The sequence below is a fragment of the Pelodiscus sinensis genome, chromosome 8 (genome assembly GCF_052426305.1).
Source record: "Pelodiscus sinensis isolate ZL-2025 chromosome 8, ASM5242630v1, whole genome shotgun sequence".
Taxonomy (NCBI): Eukaryota; Metazoa; Chordata; order Testudines; family Trionychidae; genus Pelodiscus; species Pelodiscus sinensis.
The window spans coordinates 25,800,017-25,819,856 of NC_143059.1; the positions used below are offsets into that span (position 1 = coordinate 25,800,017).

At 40.6% G+C, this 19,840-nt stretch overlaps 1 protein-coding gene across 5 annotated transcripts in view; it reads right to left on the reverse strand.

Moving 5' to 3' along the window:
- CTNNA3 (catenin alpha 3) overlaps nt 1–19,840 on the reverse strand; it is a 1,028,503-nt gene that overhangs the window by 79,575 nt on the left and 929,088 nt on the right. For all 5 annotated transcript variants that reach the window (XM_089780114.1, XM_089780115.1, XM_089780112.1 and 2 more), the window contains one exon: nt 11,064–11,245. In XM_089780114.1, the coding sequence (XP_089636240.1) occupies nt 11,064–11,245 (182 nt within the window). The remainder of the gene's footprint in view (nt 1–11,063; nt 11,246–19,840) is intronic.

Below are 19,840 nucleotides of genomic sequence, written 5' to 3' on the forward strand. Positions count from 1 at the left end.
TTGTAACCAGTGTGTACTGATGAAGACAAGAGCGGCAATCATTATTGCTGGTATATACTATGCATTTGCAATAATCTCAGAAATGTAAGCAACTATACATCATTAGCATTAGGGAAAAACTGAAGAAAAAAATACTGATTCCTATTGTAGGTACATGTGGAAAATTTTTACTGTATTAGTATTAAAAGACATTTATCTGAAGAAGTGGGCTGTGTCCATGAAAGCTCGTGATACCATCTACATGTTTTGTTAGTCTTTAAAGTACTACAAGACTATTTTGCTGCTTTTTAAGTTTATCCTATACAGAATAACTTGGCTACCCCCTGAAGGTTTTCATCATCAGTTAGACTACTGCTTAACAAAACAACAATACAGATGATGGACCATATGGCATTAATAAATGCATAAATAAGAAAACAATTTATATTTGAAAAAAAGCACACAACTAGAATGGATCATGAAAATGTTGCCTATTTTCCAGTGAGCCAAGAGATTTTATTTTACAACATCAATGTTTATACATAACAGATACAATAGGACCACCTATTGCACAATACACCAAATACAAAAACTTTTCAACCACTGAATTAAGAAAGTTTCTTTCATAGTAAATCACAAGTCACATGAGAGAAATAATTCATCCAATATTCAGATTAAGAACTCACTCAAGAAAAGTGCAGACTGAAACTTAAGTTAGGGGAAATGTTTGGAAGATGAAACTTAATTCAGAGACATTTGATAATTGTTTTCTTAGGGTACGTCTAAGAACTAGACTACTGCACAACTACTTCAGGATACTGGAGGTAACCTAAAATTGCTACCCCCTGTCGACACAAGCAGCCTGTTATTTCAAAATATTTTTCTAAATAACAGACACGCTGTTTCGCCATCCTGGTAAACCTCGTTGCACAAGGGATAAGGAATGGCTCGAAATAGCATGTTGTTTCAAAATTTGAAGCTATGTAGACACACTGTTCATCTTGGCCTCTGAGGATAGAACAAGAAGCAATGGACTTAAACTGCAGCAAGGGAGGTTTAGGTTGGACATTAGGAAAAAGTTCCTAACTGTCATGGTAGTCAAACACTGGAATAAATTGCCCAGGGAGGTTATGGAATCCCCATCTCTGGAGATATTTAAGTGTAGGTTAGATAAATGTCTGTCAGGGATGGTCTAGACAGTATTTGGTCCTGCCATGGAGGCAGGGGACTGGACTTGAGGTCCCTTCCAGACCCAGTATTCTATGATTCTAATTCAAAATGAGTGACATTGACAAAAGGTGAAGAGAAATTGTTGTCAATAGCACCTATCACTCCCTTGCCACTAAACTGCCACTTGGGTATTGCAAAGTGAAAAAAGCAGAAGTCTAATCATGCCCTGATACTCTTTACCAAAGGAGTGAGATCATACTATGAGCACAGAGCTCCAGCCTGGAAAAAGCCATTGTAGTGTGGGTTTTGCTCTTGACTTCATGGGGCACAACAACTCAGAAGTCTGCCTGCAAAATTGGCAGGTATGACATTCTAGTGACTGAAAAATCTAAACTAAAAACTTAAACTATCCTTTGTGGGGATAGTGGATAAAAAGCTCCCTATTAGATTATGAGGAACACCCTACCTTACTTCCCCCACATACGTTACTGGTCTGGTTCTCTCCATTTGATTACTTCTCTATTCTTCCTCTAAGTTGTTTGAACAGTTGGATTTTCATGCACCTGCTCTAACAAGTACTAAAAGTGCCAAGCACATAAACTCTGCCCTGTATTCTGCAAGCATGTGCCAAATCAACAGTCTAGTAATTACTATTAATCAGCTTTTTTCCCATCAGCAATAATGGAAGTAGGAAAGAGAAATTACTGTGTACCTTATACAAGCACTGGAGGTAATGGAATCTGCCTTTAGAAGTAACGATTCCTTTCAATTTCACCTTCATTAAATTCACAGAAAAAAATTAATGATAATATTTTATGTCCAGTGTCTGGTCTTAATGAATTCATTGCATGCCTGTGCCTCCACGGAAGGGATGACAGAATGTAAAAAGTTTCTATTCTATTTCCTGGATATGCTCCAAGGTCTTAAGTTTCTAATTTGTTCTGATTGTTGCTGAAATAATCTGACCTTACAGTATTATAGGAAAATAATAGCCACTCAGTGCAAAATAGAATACATAAAGCAGAATAAAAGTACATTTTTATTTATATGTTAAAATGTTTTTATTAGAGATTAAAAGAAAATTTCTTTGTAATTATTCAGGGACCATCCTTCATGTTAGCTCCAATACACAATCCCTATGTAGGAAAGCACTTAAACATGTACCTAAAGTTCAGCACATGCTTCATTCCCATTATCTTCAATGTCCCCTCCTCAGTCGTAGAGAAATGTTGTCTGCCCCAGCAGGGAAAAAAATCCTTGGCTCCTTAAAAATGTTTGCACTTCCTTCCTTCCTCATCAGCATTTTTTTGGGGCGGCGGGGGGGGGGGGGAGAGGGGAAAGGAGCGGGAGGGTTCTGAATGCTTGTAGAGATGGATGCAGCATAAGCCACTGTGCAGCCAATGGGGTGCCATTCTGTGATTGCAAGAAAAATCTCCCTCCCCCATGAGATTAGAATTGGACTGGATACTGCGGTTTTGCTGCGGGCATCACGCTAGTCAGGTGCTAGAAAAGGATTTTGGTGCCAGGAGGATGTCTTTCCGTAGCTGTCAGCTAGGCCTGGACACCTCTGTTTCCCACCCCACGCCCACCCCCAGGGACTCAATGGATGAGTTAGGCTGTAAAATTAATTTTGTTGCTACTTGTCCAGTCCCCCGAGGGGTGTGAGGTGGAGGGCCTGGTTCCCTGATAAATTGTAAGTAGACGAGGACACACATGATTAGTGGGGAGGGACAAAATGGGGATATTGATCCAACCCTCCCATGGCTCCTCCCCATGCTACTCCTAGCTCGGGGCCCACATGCTCTCCCCATCCTATCCCACATTAGCCTGTCCCACTGCAAAGTATTTGGCAGCAAAAACAGTGTCCCAGACGTTGTGGCTGGAGTCTGCCTGTATCACTCCATCCCCTCCTTTATTTATCCCATTATCTGGTGGGGGATGGGAGATGTGTCACTCTGTTGCTGCACCTCACCAGGCAGCATCCCCTCTCTTAGGCAGAGTGGCCACAGGCGGCTTGAGATGTACCCAAAAGAGCCACTTTCTCTTTTAAGCTACAGCATTTGGGGGTATTTGTGCCCCTTCCTGCCTCCACCATGAGTCACCCCAGATAAGGAGAGAGAATCTCCGAAAGAAGATGTCCTACAAAAGATGGGGATGAGGTACAGTGGGCAAATAACCCCCTGCTCCACCCTTTTAATGCTCATGTGAGGTGAAGGTGAAACGATCCCAGCAAGAGTGCTAGGAACAGGTGAAGTGACCAATGGGAAGGTAGGGAGGGTGTGGTGGAAGGGAGGGTGGTAATCGGCTGCTTTACAAAAGAGAGCTTTGATGAATAGGCAAGGTCTTAAGCCCATGTTCAAAGACTTTGCTAACTTACTTAGCAGGAAAGAGTAAGGAGGGGAAGCACTTCCTGTCTTTTGGTTATTTATATGGGAGGTATGGATTAGTCATTCTTATGAATCATGGCTTCAGCAAAATGAAAAGATAGGTGCCCGAAAAGTGCCTGAAAAGTGGCAATGTTCAGGCCAAACCCGAGTTCCTTAGGGAATTCAAGAGTAAAGGGCTGGGTTCTCATCAGCCCAATCTCTGTTTTACCCTTGGACCCATTTATGATGATGCCTCTGATCAGAGCAGACATCACCCCACAGCTTCCATTAGCCTCGGTTTCCAGCCAAAGAGAGCTATGACATTGATGCTCAGGGGAGAGGAGAGAGCGCATGTGGAGACACCCCTCTAGGGATGGCAGGGATAGTGCTAGTCATTTCCAGAAGCCATGCAGTGTGAGAGTGGGCAGGAAGGCTGACATAGCTCCACTACTCTGCCAGGGGCTCCCAGACCCCTCTAAATCAACTGGGCCATTGGGCAATTGTCCTCTTTGCTCCATCCCACCCTCCCTGCTGGCAGGCCTGGGAACTGGAAATGGATCTATGAGCTAGCACTTGCTGTCTTACATAGGCAGGTTGCAGAATAGTATATTGCTGCACCTGATTCACTGAATGAGTCAGCAAAACTGCACTGCTTCTCTACGCAGACTGATATCCTCTGCTATATTTATTAATGTTTCCAATGATGCAGAAATGTATTCAAATTTGATAAGCCACCCTACTTAAGAAATATACAAGGGACAGCTTAGATAAGTGTGGTAAATGGGAAATTTTAGACAGCTGGTAAAGGCAAATGAGAATCAGTTACGACAAAGGGGTTTCTTCATTATAAACATTTTGACCACTGGGAAAGTTACAAATACAAATTACTCAGAACACTGTGTAATGATTTTAAAATAAAAGCTGTCTAATTATGGAGTCTATTTTTTATTGTTAAAACAAACTACAGTAGCTAGAAATAGAAAAGGACTATATCCACACACTAGACAATTACAATAGAAATCATGATACTACTATGATTTCTAAAGTGCCCTAATGTGCTCTAACTGCCCCACATACAATCTGCTGCATGCTCCAAAAGATATCACGTTTGTGTACTGTTTTGAAAAGCAGGTACCTTATATGTCCTACTACGCTGCATGCTTCCTTCAGGAGTGCGTTGAGAATAGCCCCATTGGCATGGATAAAAATAGTACTGTCTTCACTTACCCAGAGATCGATCTCCCAGGGTTCATTTAGCAGGTCTACTAAAAACTGGCTAATTCAACTGTTGATAGGAACCTGTCAACCCCGGTATTCCACTGGGTCATGAGGAGTAAGGGAGAGTTTCTCTCAGCACTCTCCACAGAGGGATGCCATAGTACATCAAGTTGAGTATGTCAAGTCCAGTTATACTATTTAAGTAGCTGGGGGTTGCATCTCTTATTCCGACTTTCTCCCATAATGTAGACGTGGCCTAACTGATGAGGCAAGACTTAGGCATGTAAAGACTCACCTGAAGTTTGCTTTCTTTGCTTCTAGCCCAAGCCATGCATCTCTGTCTACACTGCTATCTTTAGTATCCCCCTGGCTGGAGTCCTACCCTCATCACAGCGAGGGTATGTCCACACTAGTTTGTTAATTCGACCTAGGTAGGCAAATCAGGCAACCGGAGTTGCAAATGAAGCCCGGGATTTAAATATCCCGGGCTTTATGTGCATATTCCCGTCCAGCCGCCATTTTTAAATCTCCCTTAGTTCGAACAAACTGCCCACGGCTACACATTGTAGTTTAAAGTTAATCCGAACTAAATCCTTGGTTCGGATTAACTGTTACACCTCATTCCATGAGGAGTAATAGTTAATCCAAACAAAATATTAGTTCAGATTAACTTTAAACTACCACGTGTAGCCATGTGCAGTTTGTTCGAACTAAGGGAGATTTAAAAATGGCGGCTGGATGGGAACATGCACATAAAGCCCGGGATATTTAAATCCCGGGCTTCGTTTGCAACTCCGGTTGCCTGATTTTCCTACCTAGCTCGAATTAACGAGCTAGTGTAGACATACCCAGAGAGACTTAATCAGAGGAGCTTTTCTATGCTGCCTTTCCTCTGCCAAAGCCCTTCACTGACTCATATAACTACATGAGAGTGGATGCACCTTGTTTTTCACTGCAGGATGTAAGTACACACACAGGTATGCCAGTAATATGTAGTGTAGCCATGGTTTATGGAGTGCACCAACAGGGCTGTGTGGAGTAAATAAAACGCACCATGTCAGAGAGCTTTGAAAAGTACAATCCCTAGTGTGCTTTGCTGCACCATAAACAAGACCTTTGTCACAGACATTCAACAAATAAGGGAGTAGGAAAGGAAAGAGGTAGAAATAGGAAATATTTGTTATTTACTATTGGAAATATTCTGAAGGAAGTAGTACTTGCTCTTTAACTGAGATGGAAGGCTTTTAAAAGCATTCTTTTTAAGTGCTTCCATGCACAATCTACTGCTTTTATTTTTATGCATGCTATGTGTTCACCTGTATATGAGGTATTACTCTAACATGTCATTATAAGCAGAGTACTTACAATATATGGAAATAGAAAACTCCAAGGGGATAATTACATAAAATGGTATACATTTTCCTGGCCTTAAATTTATAAACCCATTTTCAGAAATGCAGTATGCAACTGTACTAATAGAGGCATTTTGTTTCACAAGTTATATAACCAAGAGGCATTCTGTTTCATAAAATAAATATGATTCACAGGTTGCTTTGCAACAACAAAATTGTGCAAAGGAGAATTAAGCATGACAATGTTAAAAGTGAAAAAAAAATTCTGGCCCAAAGTTTTTAGCTACGACCTTCCTTTCAAAGGAGCAATGACTGGGGAAGAAGCAGGCTTTCTGTAAAAAAAGGTGAACTTAGTACCCCAAAACATTATTAGTATAGTAAAGAAAATGCTGAACAATATTAAAGGTTTTGAATGTCTAACTGTTTATTGTGTCATTATGATTTTTTTATATAAAGGCTGTAGTAGAAATATAGTAGAAATAATAAATGGGAAGGATGAAAAGACCTGGTAGAAGCATAGGTTAATATTAGGTTATGTTTTATTTTTATCAGGGACTTAATTTGACCCATTAAACAAAATTAAAATATAGTATTTTAATTTTCAGTTATGTACCTGGAAAGATGGAGAAAGCTTTTGTTACAATTTTGAAATGAAGGACCTAGCTGTGAATTCTCCATACTTTCCAAAAAAACAAAGAGGAAGAGGAGGAAGAGGAAAGAATACAAAAGAGGCTAACTATGTGTGTGTGTGTGTATATATATATATATATATATATAGTACAGACAAATACATTTTATCTAAAATATATACACACACACAAATTGTGGCTGAGCCAATGGGAAAGTTAAACGAGGGTCAGCCACAATCTCAATGGTTGTTCTCTCTGAAAACAAGGTGTGGCGGGACCTGTCCGAACAGAAGCACTAGACTCTTCAGAATGACTAGCTTGTGGTTTTCCCCTGGTTCGACACCAGAGGAAAAGACAAAAGAGAGTACAATCCTTTCATGGTACAGTTCTGCTTTGACATGCACTTCCCAAGACTTCCAGAGCAACTTGCACTAAGTTAGCCAGATTATAATTGATGATTCCTAGTGCTGCATCCTCTGCTGTAATGTGGCTAAGAAGCCATAAGTCAGGGGTCTCCAACCTTTTTGAATTTAAGTGCCATGTAACATCTACCTCAAAACCCAAATACCCTGGCCCCACTTCCTTTGTGTCCCTTCTCTGAGGCCCTGCTCACTCCATCTTCCCTCCCTTCCCCATCCTCCCTCCCTTTCACCAGGCAAGGACAAAGGGTTGGGGCACAAGCTCTATTCTTGGGCTAAGGGATTTGGAGTGTGAGAGGGGCTCTGAGCTGAGCCTGGGGCAGGGAGTTGGAGAGGAGGAGGGGGTTTAAGGTGCAGATTTTGAGAGAGAGTTTGGGATCAGGGGGCACTGGGCTAGGGTAGGGACTTGGCATGCAGGACAGGGTTCATGAGTGGGGTAGGGGTTCAGAGCTGGCTCCATCTGTACACTGCTTACCTCAGGTGGCTTCTGGGTGGTGGTGCAGTGGGGCTAAGGCAGGCTCACTCCTGCCCTGGCCCTGCACCACACTCAAAAGCAGGACCAACCCGGCAGCACCCCAGCTGCTCTACCCGAGGTGTCCTGCAACAAAAGCCTGGTCTGCTGCGGGGGGGGGGGTGCACTAGCTGCCCCAGCAGACCAGGGAGACCCGAACAAAGCCGCACAGGCGGAGGGACCCCACTGCCCATGCGGCTTTGCTCCTGTCTCCCTGGTCTGCTGGGGGGGGGGGGGTCCAGCAAAGCCGCTGGACCCCCCCAGCAGACCAGGGGGACAAGAAAAAAGCCGCCCAGGTGGCGGGGGGTCCCGCTGCCTGGGCGGCTTTGCTCGTTTGCCCAAGAGCAAAGCCGCCCAGGCAGCGGGACCCCCGCCGCCTGGGCGGCTTTGCTCGTTTGCCTGGGAGCAAAGCCGCCCACACAGCGGGACCCCCGCCGCCTGGGCGGCTTTGCTCCTGTCCCCCTAGTCTTCTGGGGGGGTCCAGCAAAGCCGCAGACCAGGGAGACCGGGAGAAGCTTTTCTCGCCCCGGAGGACACGTGAGCTCCGGGGCGAGAAAAGCCCCGTTCGTAAGTGCGGATCCGACATAAGTCGGATCCGCGTAAGTCGGGGACTGCCTGTATTGGGCAACTGGGAAGAAAGGATAAAATGATATGCGCAGAATATAGAGGTTACTTCTTAGATTTCAGAAAAAAAAGGTTTACAATGGAATTTGGTTAAAGAAAACAGTACAGATAATAGGAAAGGTACAGAAGAAGGAGTGTAAGAGACTGAAAGATTGAGGAGTGTAAAATGCAGACTCAAAACAAAATAAAGCCAACGTTAGAAATGTATTTACTGATAATAAGCCTCAACAGGTAACTTATGAAACCTAATACAAACACTGGCATTATGTCCTTGGATTGTAAACTAATCCTCTTAGGACTTCTATGTTCTAAGACTACATCCTGTTCTGTCAACAAAGCAAGCCACTTTGTCGACATGAAAGTGTAGACGCAAAGGACAGTGCAGATGCAATAACGCCTTCTGTCGACATAACTTGCCGACAAAAGGTGTTATTCCTCGTAGAATGAGGTTTACCTCCATCGATAAAACTGCCGAGTTCTGTCGACATTATGTTGACAGAACTCAGCGATAGTGTAGACAGAGGTATAGTTTTGTCGATAAAAGTCCACTTTTGTCGACAAACACCTGTAGTCTAGACACACACCTATGACAGATAGATTATAATAAGTAATGAATACAGACAGCACTGGGGAAATAGGAAGAAAAACTCAGGTTACAATAAGAGTATGCAGTCGCTTTGCTTATTAATGTGTGCTGACTCATCAGGGTTTCTATACTGAAACAGAGAGGGAATACTGCTTGTGCTCCAAAACATAGTATCTCTGCAGATCTACCATAAAACCAATCATACTGGCATGTTATCACTGTGCATGTCAAACTCACCTACATTGCTAAAGGGAATATAGAGGTGAAACTACAACTTTACAGTTTTGTAAATGTCTCAGCACCCCAACTAGCTATGTTTTGGATTATTTCTCCTCCCATTACCTTGCATTTTCCAGGCTGTAACACATTTTTCTATTTTATTCAAATATTTATAACTATGTTAAGATCTTTTCTATTCTATACCTGTTCTCATTAGTATCAACAGCCCTTCCCAATTCAGTATTGTCTGCAAATTTAATTAATGTGTTGTTTACCCTGTTTTCCAGATAATTAATAAAAGTGTCAAATAACTTTGACGTAATTTATACATTTGATTTTATTTGCTTTTCTGTTTTTAAATGGCCCTTCCATCTGTCCACATGACACAGCTGTCACTCAGAGCAATTTATAATATATTTTTAAAGTACATGTTGAATTTGCTATTGTGGATTGAATGTTTACAGATTGTTGCTAAATATTAGTTTTACATAAGGGATTTTAACAGAAGAGAACCTAGAGATAGTGGACTGCAGCTGGTTAAGGTTAGGAGTATGGTTAGGATTGGGCATAAAGATGAGCTGGGAATCAAGATTTAGATTTGACTAGGAATAAAATTAAAGTTTATATCGGAGCCAATGTTTAGGCTAGAGTTTAGGCTGTGCAGAGTCAGTGGGCATGTACTAAGGACTACAGTTGTAATAATATCCAAAACTAGGGCCATGTCTTCACTTACCAGAGGATCAATGCTCTGGAACTTCCAGTTCAATTTAGGAGGCCTAGTAAATGAGGTGGGGGGGAGGGGTCTTTTTGGTCAGCTGGGCCAAGGCAACTTCCTGCCCATCAGTCCACGGTAGGTACACCCCATCACAGAGTCAATTTCAAAATAGCGTATTTTGTAATTTGGAAACAAATTTTGAAATAACCCACCATTCTGAAACATCCCTTACTCCTTATCAAATGAGGTTTACTAGGACGTTAGAATAGTGAGCACTCTATATTTTGAAATAACGGGCACGCTGTTAAGATATAGGATAGCTATTTCAGGATACCTCTAATATCCCAAAATAGCTCTGCAGTGTACACATAGCCTGAATGTCTCAAAGTATGCTAGGTGCCATACAAAAATTATTTAAAAAAAAAGATGTTTTCAGCCCTTTGTTCATCAAAAAAGGACGGTGAACCAGATCTCAGAGTCTATCGTTGTGTCCTGAATGTGGTAGACAATGAATTAATATTATATACCCACCTAAGTCATATTTCAGATTACAGTAGTATGGACTACCATCTAGCTACAGAACAGAAACCTGACATGACTATTAACTGAATGACAACTAGGTAGAGAATTATTTAAAATGATGTGCTGCAGAAACAAGAAACAAAACTAAGGCTTAATTAAAACCAGTAGACATAAATATCAACTATTTGTGGAGATATAATTGCCATTGATTTAAATGAAAATTTTGCCTGAGTCAGGAATTTTTTCAGGACAACAATTAATGTGTTTTAGTTAAATATATTATTACCAAAATGTATAGGATAACATATACATACTAGGACAAATTGACACTTCAGGCTGACCATCAAAGACTAAGGCTGTGATGCATTCAACAAGATTAAATAGCTTAAATTTCTTGAGGTCAGTTTACTCCTGTTATTGGAATAAACCAAGAAAGAAAATAAGTTAAAATGTTAATCCAGTTGATCCTCTTAACATCCCTGAGCAAAATGTGAAAAAAATCAAAATGAGGACAGAGATAGGCATCATGTATTTTCTTTCAAGGATAAACAAAGTGAAAAACTTTGAACATCCCTCCTGGTGTTTCAGCTTTTCACATCTAATTCTTTAAACTTAAATTATATTAGCATTACCAATCAGTTTTACAAAGATTTTGTCACCTGCCATTACAAGCTCCTAGTATTTCTCGTTTTACCAATGTGACAACTGCCTCTAACACTTATAAATATTGAAGAACATTTTCTGCATAATTACCTTGTGAAGTCTGTCATCTCCATCATAATCACACACATCCTCTTAGCCAAAACAATGAGGTCATTGCTGGTATCATCCCATATTTCAATCTCTGCATCAAGCTTACTTTTGACTTTCTTAAAGTCAGCCACTTGCTCGGCTATCTTTTCTTTTTCAGCCTCTGGCAATTGAGTCATCTTAGCCTAAAACATAAGATAATTTGATTCGCAAAACATTTGTCTGTATCTAGGAGTAATTTCTTCTTTTGGCAAGATCACTGGACATTACTAAATATGTTTTAAATATACATGGGCCTGAATCAGCACTTCCAATCTGAGCACCTTTCAATTGGGCCTTATCTCTCTCAAACAACAGGGAATGAAATTCTGAAATCTAATGCTCCTGAACTTTTCAAGTTGATCCAGCAGAATAATCTATATTTGTGGTAGTTTTCACACCAGAAGTGTATTTTTGAAATTTCTTTGTGGGTTCAAACATGGACAGGATCCCGTAAAAGGACGATCCAACTGAGTAGAAGGAAACTCTACTACTCAAAATGTCTTTCCCCCTATTTAATTGGTTCTGCCATCGAGATTTCATCTCACTGAGAAAGAATGTGTGCACATGGTACATGTTATTATGGTCAGAAATCAAGCAATGACAAGACAGGTTCAGGAATACTCACCTGACCGAATTAACAAGCTCAGATCTTATAGGCTTTGTTTCAGTGATTTGTTTTTGAAAACTGCGTGGACACCCTTTTATATAAAGCAAGGCCTGATAGCTCAAATCTGGAGCCCAGCAAGTAGCATGAAAAGCAGAAAGCACAACATTGTCATCCTTATCTTACATTGCTATATAAACTAACCAGAAGCCACAAATCATATCAGAGAATTCCCTTATATATTTAGAGCAGCAGCAGTAGCAGCAAAGTACTGTCATCACACACAGCAGAACTGATATCTGCAGGTAGCTCCAGAAGCTCATTTCTGCTTAACCTCAGTCCCAATGTGGTCTAATAACTTATGCATGTTATGTTTGTCTTTTCCATAGCCAAGTCCAGAGGCTCAAAGAAATACAAAGCGATACTCAACATGAAGCAAGAGAAACGAAGGATGAAAAAAATGAGTCAGAAAATGAAGATTCTCTCACCCACCCTTTTATCAATTTCATATGCAGAGGGAGATGTGCATGAACACAATTGTGACATAATCAAGCACAATAACAAAACCAAAGAACAGTGGGTAAAGAGAAATCATTCTGACATGCTGTCTGGCCATAGTACCACTTGCTGACTACTGAGACCAATATTCCCTCTCTCATTCATCCATCCTCTTTGTGGTCCTGGAGCTTAGAGACTATGAGGACAAGCACAAAGTCCTCCAGACGTGTCTCAAACCAAACTCTTAGCTGATCCATCTTTCTCCGCGAGGAAGCATAGTAGCTGATTTGGATCAGGTCCCGGCTAAGTGCACAAAATCCGATAAGCTTATGCTTCCATTCGTTAAAATCACTCTCTGTCTCGGGAGGTAACAGACAATGCCTGGGGTCCAAAAACCCAAGACACACAAAGCCAAAAGCATAATGTCCTTGTTTATGCATTTGTCTGAAGCAACGAACAGTACTTTTGAGGGGCACACTTCTATATTGCTTTATCATATTTCTGGTCCTATCCAGTCCTACCAACGGGGTGGAGGGAGGGTAAAAAGAGCGGAGACCAGCAATTCCAAAGGGGGCTACCACAGGAACAGTGGTGGCTGGAGCCCCAGGCCCATTAAATCACCATTGAAGCACCACACAGTGCACTCTAGGCAGCTCTCACGGCTGGTTGGAGGGTGGAGGGAGCCAGCATGACACACTCCAGGTGGTGCTGAGAGCTGGCTGCCTCTGCCCCACCCCTTCTCCCTGAGGCCCCACTCCTTCTAGGAGCACAAAGCCACATCTCCCACCACCTTGCCTTGGGGCTCAGCAAGTCTGTCCTTTCCCCTGGTCCTACCATGCAGAGACCTCATATTTTTCTCCAGTAGAAAGATCAGTGGAATGACTTGGCTAATTTCAATGTCATCTCTGCTGATGAACCTCGGGCCAATTAGCAAAAGCCCTCCGAATGTCACAAAATTTGTATATGCAATGATGTTGTGTGAGAGAATATGCCCCAGTTCCCGGTATTAGTACTGTCACTAAAGAGTTTATGCACCGAGAAATCCAAATGAAAAATACACATTGAGAGTTCATGGCACCTATTTGCAAATAGGATTGTGCAAGTGCATACAAATGCAATTATTGAGTGTGAATGAAAAGAGAAAAATTAAATAAAATGCCAGTGACGAATATGACATATATATTTCTTTCAGAATCATGAAAGAATCTAGCCTTTTTAAAGAAGGGCTGCATATACACAGCAAAATGTAATGTTCTTTCTTTTTGAAGAGTAAAAGAAAAGATAAAAATTTCCTTAAATTTTCCAGAGTAACTTGCCACCTGCCATTTCTCTCTCTTCCTAAAATGCTTCCTCATGTACATATTAAGACGTGAATTCCACTTATCCTATTTATAAAAAAAAAAAATCCAATCAGGATTAAAAACACAGAACCTAACTTATCACTTAGGTGCCTGGAAAGCAAATCACAAATATCACAGACTCCAATGTACACTCTTAGGGCTCTGGCTGGACACGGAAATAACTGTCACACACATGATTGCAGAACAAGGCTCAGATTGAGCAATTCAAAAACAATCCATTTAGGGTTCCCCATTTGGGTTAGACATATTCCTGGAGTTTTCATATTTTTTCTTCATTCAAGCTCATCTGAAGAACTGGATTTTGCCCATGTAAGCTCCTGATACTATAGGGTGTGTCTAGACTACTGAGTTTTGTCGACAAAAGTGGACTTTTGTCGACAAAACTATACCTGCATCTACACTACCGCTGAGTTCTGTCGACATAACGTCGACAGAACTCAGCAGTTTTGTCGACGCTGGTAAACCTCATTTTACGAGGCATAACACCTTCTGTCGACAGAGTTCTGTTATTGTCTGTAGGGTTATTGTCTGTAGGGTTGCGTCTAGACTACAGGGTTTTGTCGACAAAGCAGCTTGCTTTGTCGACAGAACTGAATGTGTCTAGATGCTCTATGTCGACAGAAGTTTTGTCGACAGTATCTGTCGACAAAACTTCTGTCGACAAAACCCTGTAGTCTAGACGTACCCATAGATATTTTTGTTAGTCTGTAAGGTAACACAGAACTACTCATTATTTTTAAAGTTACAGATTAAGCCCTGAGACTTTTAAATTAAAGATTAAGCTTTAATTCTTAGAGATTCCTGGTCAAATTTGGAGGGTTGGCAACCCTAAATCCATTGGCTAGAATTGTTTCAGATAAAGCATTTAACCAGGTACAAATTGAATACAAATTTGCTGAGAATCTGCAAACAGAAAAAGAGGATAAATATTGTAAAGGAACCCAATGTAGCAGTTTTAGTCCAGTAGGGTTTCTGTAGGTAGTGAAGGCATTGGTATATATGTTCCTTAAAGGTTATTAATATATGTCCCGCCACCACTATCACACCCAGAAGTAGATCATAAACACCTTTTACAGAATGCTTTAGAAAATGTATTCTTAGATTGCTTGAACTGCTCAACATAACAACTATTCAAATATCCTATGAGAGAAACTTTCATTCTTATAATTGTTTCATTTAAAATAGTTCTTAATTTAATTGCATGAATGTATTTTTAACATCTGGTCTGTACTGTGCTGACAGAATCTTTTAGGGCTATCTGTTTTATGAGCAAGATGGGGCACGGTGACAGGGCGTTTGCCCTGCACTGGCCCTTTAAGAGCAAACCCCAGCCTGGAGCAGGGCCTGGGAGTTTAGCCCCAGCTGAGGCTGCTTTAGTTGATTAGGGCCCAGCTGGGAGCTATATAAGAGCATGAGCGGCTGCTCCCAGGGAGGGTAGTGAGAGCTTGGCTGCTGGGGGAGTAGGAGGCTCCCTGGAGCTAGGGCAGGGCTGGGGAGGCAAGGCTAGGGGTGCTCTGGCCAAGCAAACCCCCAGACTGCAGGGCCTGAATATTGGCCTGCAAAAGGAACAACCACCCCCAGAAGGGGGGCTCAGAGACTGACATGGGCACTGCTGGAGGGCAGTGTATTGAAGAGGATGCCGCGGCCTGGAGGAAAGAGGGGAAACACCACCTGAGTGAAGGTACCCTGCCAGGCAAAGAAGCTAATTCCTGAGGACAGACGGCAGGGGGTGCTATGGTGGTGAGTGAACCCCCTCACAGGCACATGCAGCCTGTAACTGCAATGACCCAGAAGCACAGAAGAGAACTGACTGTAATGCAGAGTCACAGGCTACATCTTCACTTCCCGGAAGATTGATGTTGCAGTGGTCAATCTTCCAGAGATTAATTTAGTGTGTCTTGAAAAGACCCACTAAATTGAATGCTGAGGACCTCCCTATTGATCCTGGAACTCCTTCTCCTCGTGAGGAGCAAGGGAAGTTGACAAGAGCATTTCCCCTGTCAACCTCCTGCTGTGGAGACGGTGCAGAAGGTTGAATTATGGTGTGTTGACTCCAGCTACGCAATTAACATAGCTAGATCTACATCATATCTGTAGCTGGATCTACTTACCTTAATTTGACCTTCCAGGCAAGTATAGGCAATAAACTGCTATGGATTCCATCATCAACTGATATTTTCCCCTTTATCTGAAAACACTTCATTTCAATCGGAAAATTTAGGACAACTCACATCAACTAAATATGAATAATTTTAACTAAGGCTGTCAGATTGAAAGGAACATAAATGACGACATGGTTTAGTTACTAGTTAACTGAAAAGAAAACTACAGCTCTGTTCAGTAACTTATTTTAAAATGTGCAGATTAGTTTTAAAATGTGCAGATTAGTTTAACAGGATGAGAAAGCAGGCTTTTCCCAATCTTGAATTCTGGTTATTCCATCCAATTTCAGCCAAATAAATTGAATTCAGTACAAAACAGATTCAATGGATGGGGACATTTAGGGTACATCTACACAACAGGGCTAAAGCCGAAATAAGCTATGTAACTTGAGCTACATCAATTGCGTAACTTAAGTCAAAATAGCTTATTTTGGCTTTTGGTGCTGTCTACACAGCAGGAAGTCTGAGAGCACTTCTTACTCATTGTAAAATGAGGGTTACAAGAGTTGGGGTAAGAAGTCCTCCTGGTCAAAATTATTTTGACATTATGTTGAAATAAGTGCTTGTAGTATAGACATGAACTATGTTACTTGGAAATAACATCTGTTATTCAGAAATAAAACTGCTGTGTAGATGAATCGTTAGAGTTCCTCAGTTCTAAAGCCAATGACACAGATGCTTACATCCGTAAATGGCAATAGATATGAAAGACAGTTACTATTGGTCTCTCTCAATAGCATAGAGCCTTGCTGCTCATAAATATATAAGGGACTGGAGCTTTTGACCTCTCAGCGATTTTCCCTGACATCTATTCCATACAATTGGAAACTCCTAAACTACAAATCAAAACAAAAATTTCTGTACTATCAATAGAGCCAGTATTTCAAAAGACAAATCTACTCAGTGTCATGGAAATAATTTTTAAATACTATATTCATATTCAAAATTAGATTATCTCCAGAAGATGGGGCAAACTATTACTTTCATAGCAAACACAAATAGTTTCCATCATGCTCTTACTTATAATACTTTGGTTTAAGTTTATGGATGCAGGCGAACAAGTCAGAGCTAAAAAGGGAAAATACTCCAGTCCTAGGATAAAGTATGTATGTTTATTGGGTATAACCACCATTCCAAGAAAAATGAAAGACAATTGTATATGTTCTCCTTCCCCTCAGGATTCAATCCAATTTTTAAAGAAAACATTAACAATAAGAAGTAAGTCCGGTGGCACCTTAGAGACTAACAAAAATATATATTGTATCATGAGCTTTCATGGGCAAAAAGAAAACAAGGAGACTTCTGTAGGCTGGGTGTGAATGATTTTTGTACTGAATTAGCTGCGGATAATAGTGTTGGAGTCCTGCTTATGAAACCCATTACAAAATAATTCCTTTTACATTATTTATGGATAACCTTGAAGTTCTCTTATCACAGCCAATCAAAAACCAAAATCAATGAGCTGGATACTATGGTGAATGTAGGCCCTTTTGCATTGCTCCACTGCCATAAAGAACTTTTAAGTATGAATTCATCTATAAAAAAAATGGCCATACACCGGAGAGGCACTCATGTCCCCCCTCCTGCTTATGAGGGGCAGGGCAGAGGGGCAAGTACAGAGTGGTCCTATTCTGATTCCCTGGTTGCTGCAAAGGTTTCTCTCAACCATTGGAAGTTGTTATAATTGGAGCAACCTTTAGGTGACAGGACAAATTCCAGGATGATCCAAGGCTTATGGAAACACAAAGCAGGCTTAAAGCCAATTTGGCATTGTCTTCCTAAGCTATACTGAGTGCTCCTTCAGTTGTAGCCCAGAATCTAACTCAATGTTATGATCAAATGTAAAACAAAAAACAGTGGCTCTTAGACTGATCCTATAAAAATAATTAAAAGAAAAGAGTATTCTCTTGGAAGTGTACTGGAAAGCAAGTAGCAGGACAGGCACGTTACACAGATACCTTGAGGTCCAAGAATCCTTGCAGAACTTTGTCCTCTGTGGGTCCCTTTCACCCCACCACTAACTTTGTCTCAGAGTGAATGATGGGGCAATGCCTTTACATAGTCACTCTCATGAAAGTAATGGATTTATTTTCTAAGATAAGGACTTATTATACACCTGTGGTTACACTGCAATTACAACATAATTACACTCTGGTTATTCTTGTTCATAACATATTACCACTAATTCACACAACTGGTAGGTTAAGAAGGTGATTGAATTACCTATGTTATCCTTTTGGTTTTATATGTAATTCATGTATTTTTGGAATCCCCATACACTAAGCATATTTTATTTACACTGCAATTGCACTGTCACACAGTTAATTTTCCTAGTTATATGAATTATTAGCAATTATAGGTTTCACAAAGTACAACTATGGTATAATTACAAGCATCAAATTAGAAAGTGTACCTGACAATTTTGAATAGTATTTTTCCTGTTTGTTTTCAGATTTAAAAAAAAGCATTAAACTGACCAAAAAACATGCAGATCATAATTGTGATAAGATCTTTGTAGCTGAGAAACTTGGTGTGCAGCAACAAAAACACATTAGACACAGCTTTTTAAGTGTAGTGTGATTTTTGCATTGAGACATACAATGTGAAGGGAAATTTGAAATGAAACTTTAAATTGAAAGTCTGTTGTGGTGTACGTGTAAGTTTGTTTTGTCTAAGAAGTGAAAACAAGCTTTTATTACTTTCATAGCAAACACAAATAGTTTCAAACATCTTCACTACATTTTTAAAAATAATAATGGTGTTAGGAAGTTCAGGGTGGTGAGAGAAACTTTCTGTTCACATTTTGGTTCTTTTAATAAAAGAAAACATTTACCAAAAAAAAAATTAATCCAGTTAAATCTCTTGGTTAGCCTATGCATCTGTGATATTTAGGGAACTTCAAACTTCTTGGAAGATTAGCCACATTGTTAGCCACCTTATTAATCATAATACTAGGGATGGGCAAACTGGCATATGCCAACTAAAACTTGACTTGCACTGAACTCTAATCATCTTTACATTTCAGATTGCAGGCTTATTCAGAAGAAGAGATCTTCCGGAAAAAACTTCTTTCAAAAGAGCGTCCACACAGCAAAAGTGCATTGAAAAAGTGATCTGCTCCTTGGAAAGATAGTGTTCCCATTGATTGGATGCGATCTCGCATTTAAGTTGTGATTACTATGGACAGAGTTGCCATTAGGGCACCTGTGCTTTTTCCCTGGAGCCCTCTTCTTTTGAAAAAATCACTTCTTCCATCTCCACACATGCCTTTTTCCAAAAACGCATTTTTCAGAAAAAGGCTTCTTCCTCATAGAAAGAGGTTTACTGCTGCCAGAACCCCCCCCCCCCCCCCAGCATTCTTTTGACTTTCTGTCGAAAGAACGCAATTGCAATGTGGCTGTAAGTGTAGTTTTTCTGGGAAAACTCTGCTGTGTAGACATGCCCACAGATTCATACACCGTAAGCTTGGAAGGGAAAAAAATAGGATCATGTAGTGTAACCTGAACAAGACACAGAACCTGGTAATTACAGCATCAAGTCCATAACTTCTGGTGGAAGAAGACAATCTATGAGAAAGATATCTAGCTTTGATTTAAAGACTCCAGGTGATGGAAATTCATTACTTCCCCTGAGTAAATTGTTCTAATGACTTATTACTTTCTATTGTCACTGCTTTTCAGAATGTAACCTGTAATTTAGCTAGTGATGACAATAAGATGACAATTCCATTTTGTAGCAACTTTTGAAATTTCAAAATGTGATTTAATTCCTCAGTGGAACAAAATCTAAACCTTTCAAATATTTTCCATGCGCGTTCATAACCTAGTGGTTAAGGTGCTTATGTGGGAGACTCAAGTTCAAGTCCCTTGTCTGCCTGACTCCGAAGAGTTTTTCATCTTGGGTTATTCTGATCACGCATTGCAGTATCTCCCATATCCCAGCGCAATGCCCTATCCTCTCATCAATAGATTCGGTCTCTCTCTCTGATAAAAATTCTGTGGAAGCTGATTTATCTCTGTAAAACACATCAGTAAAATAAAACTTTTAGGTAAATAGAGTTCTAACCATTTTCTAACTGTGGATTTCATTCATTTTTTTCTAGATGTCTGACCA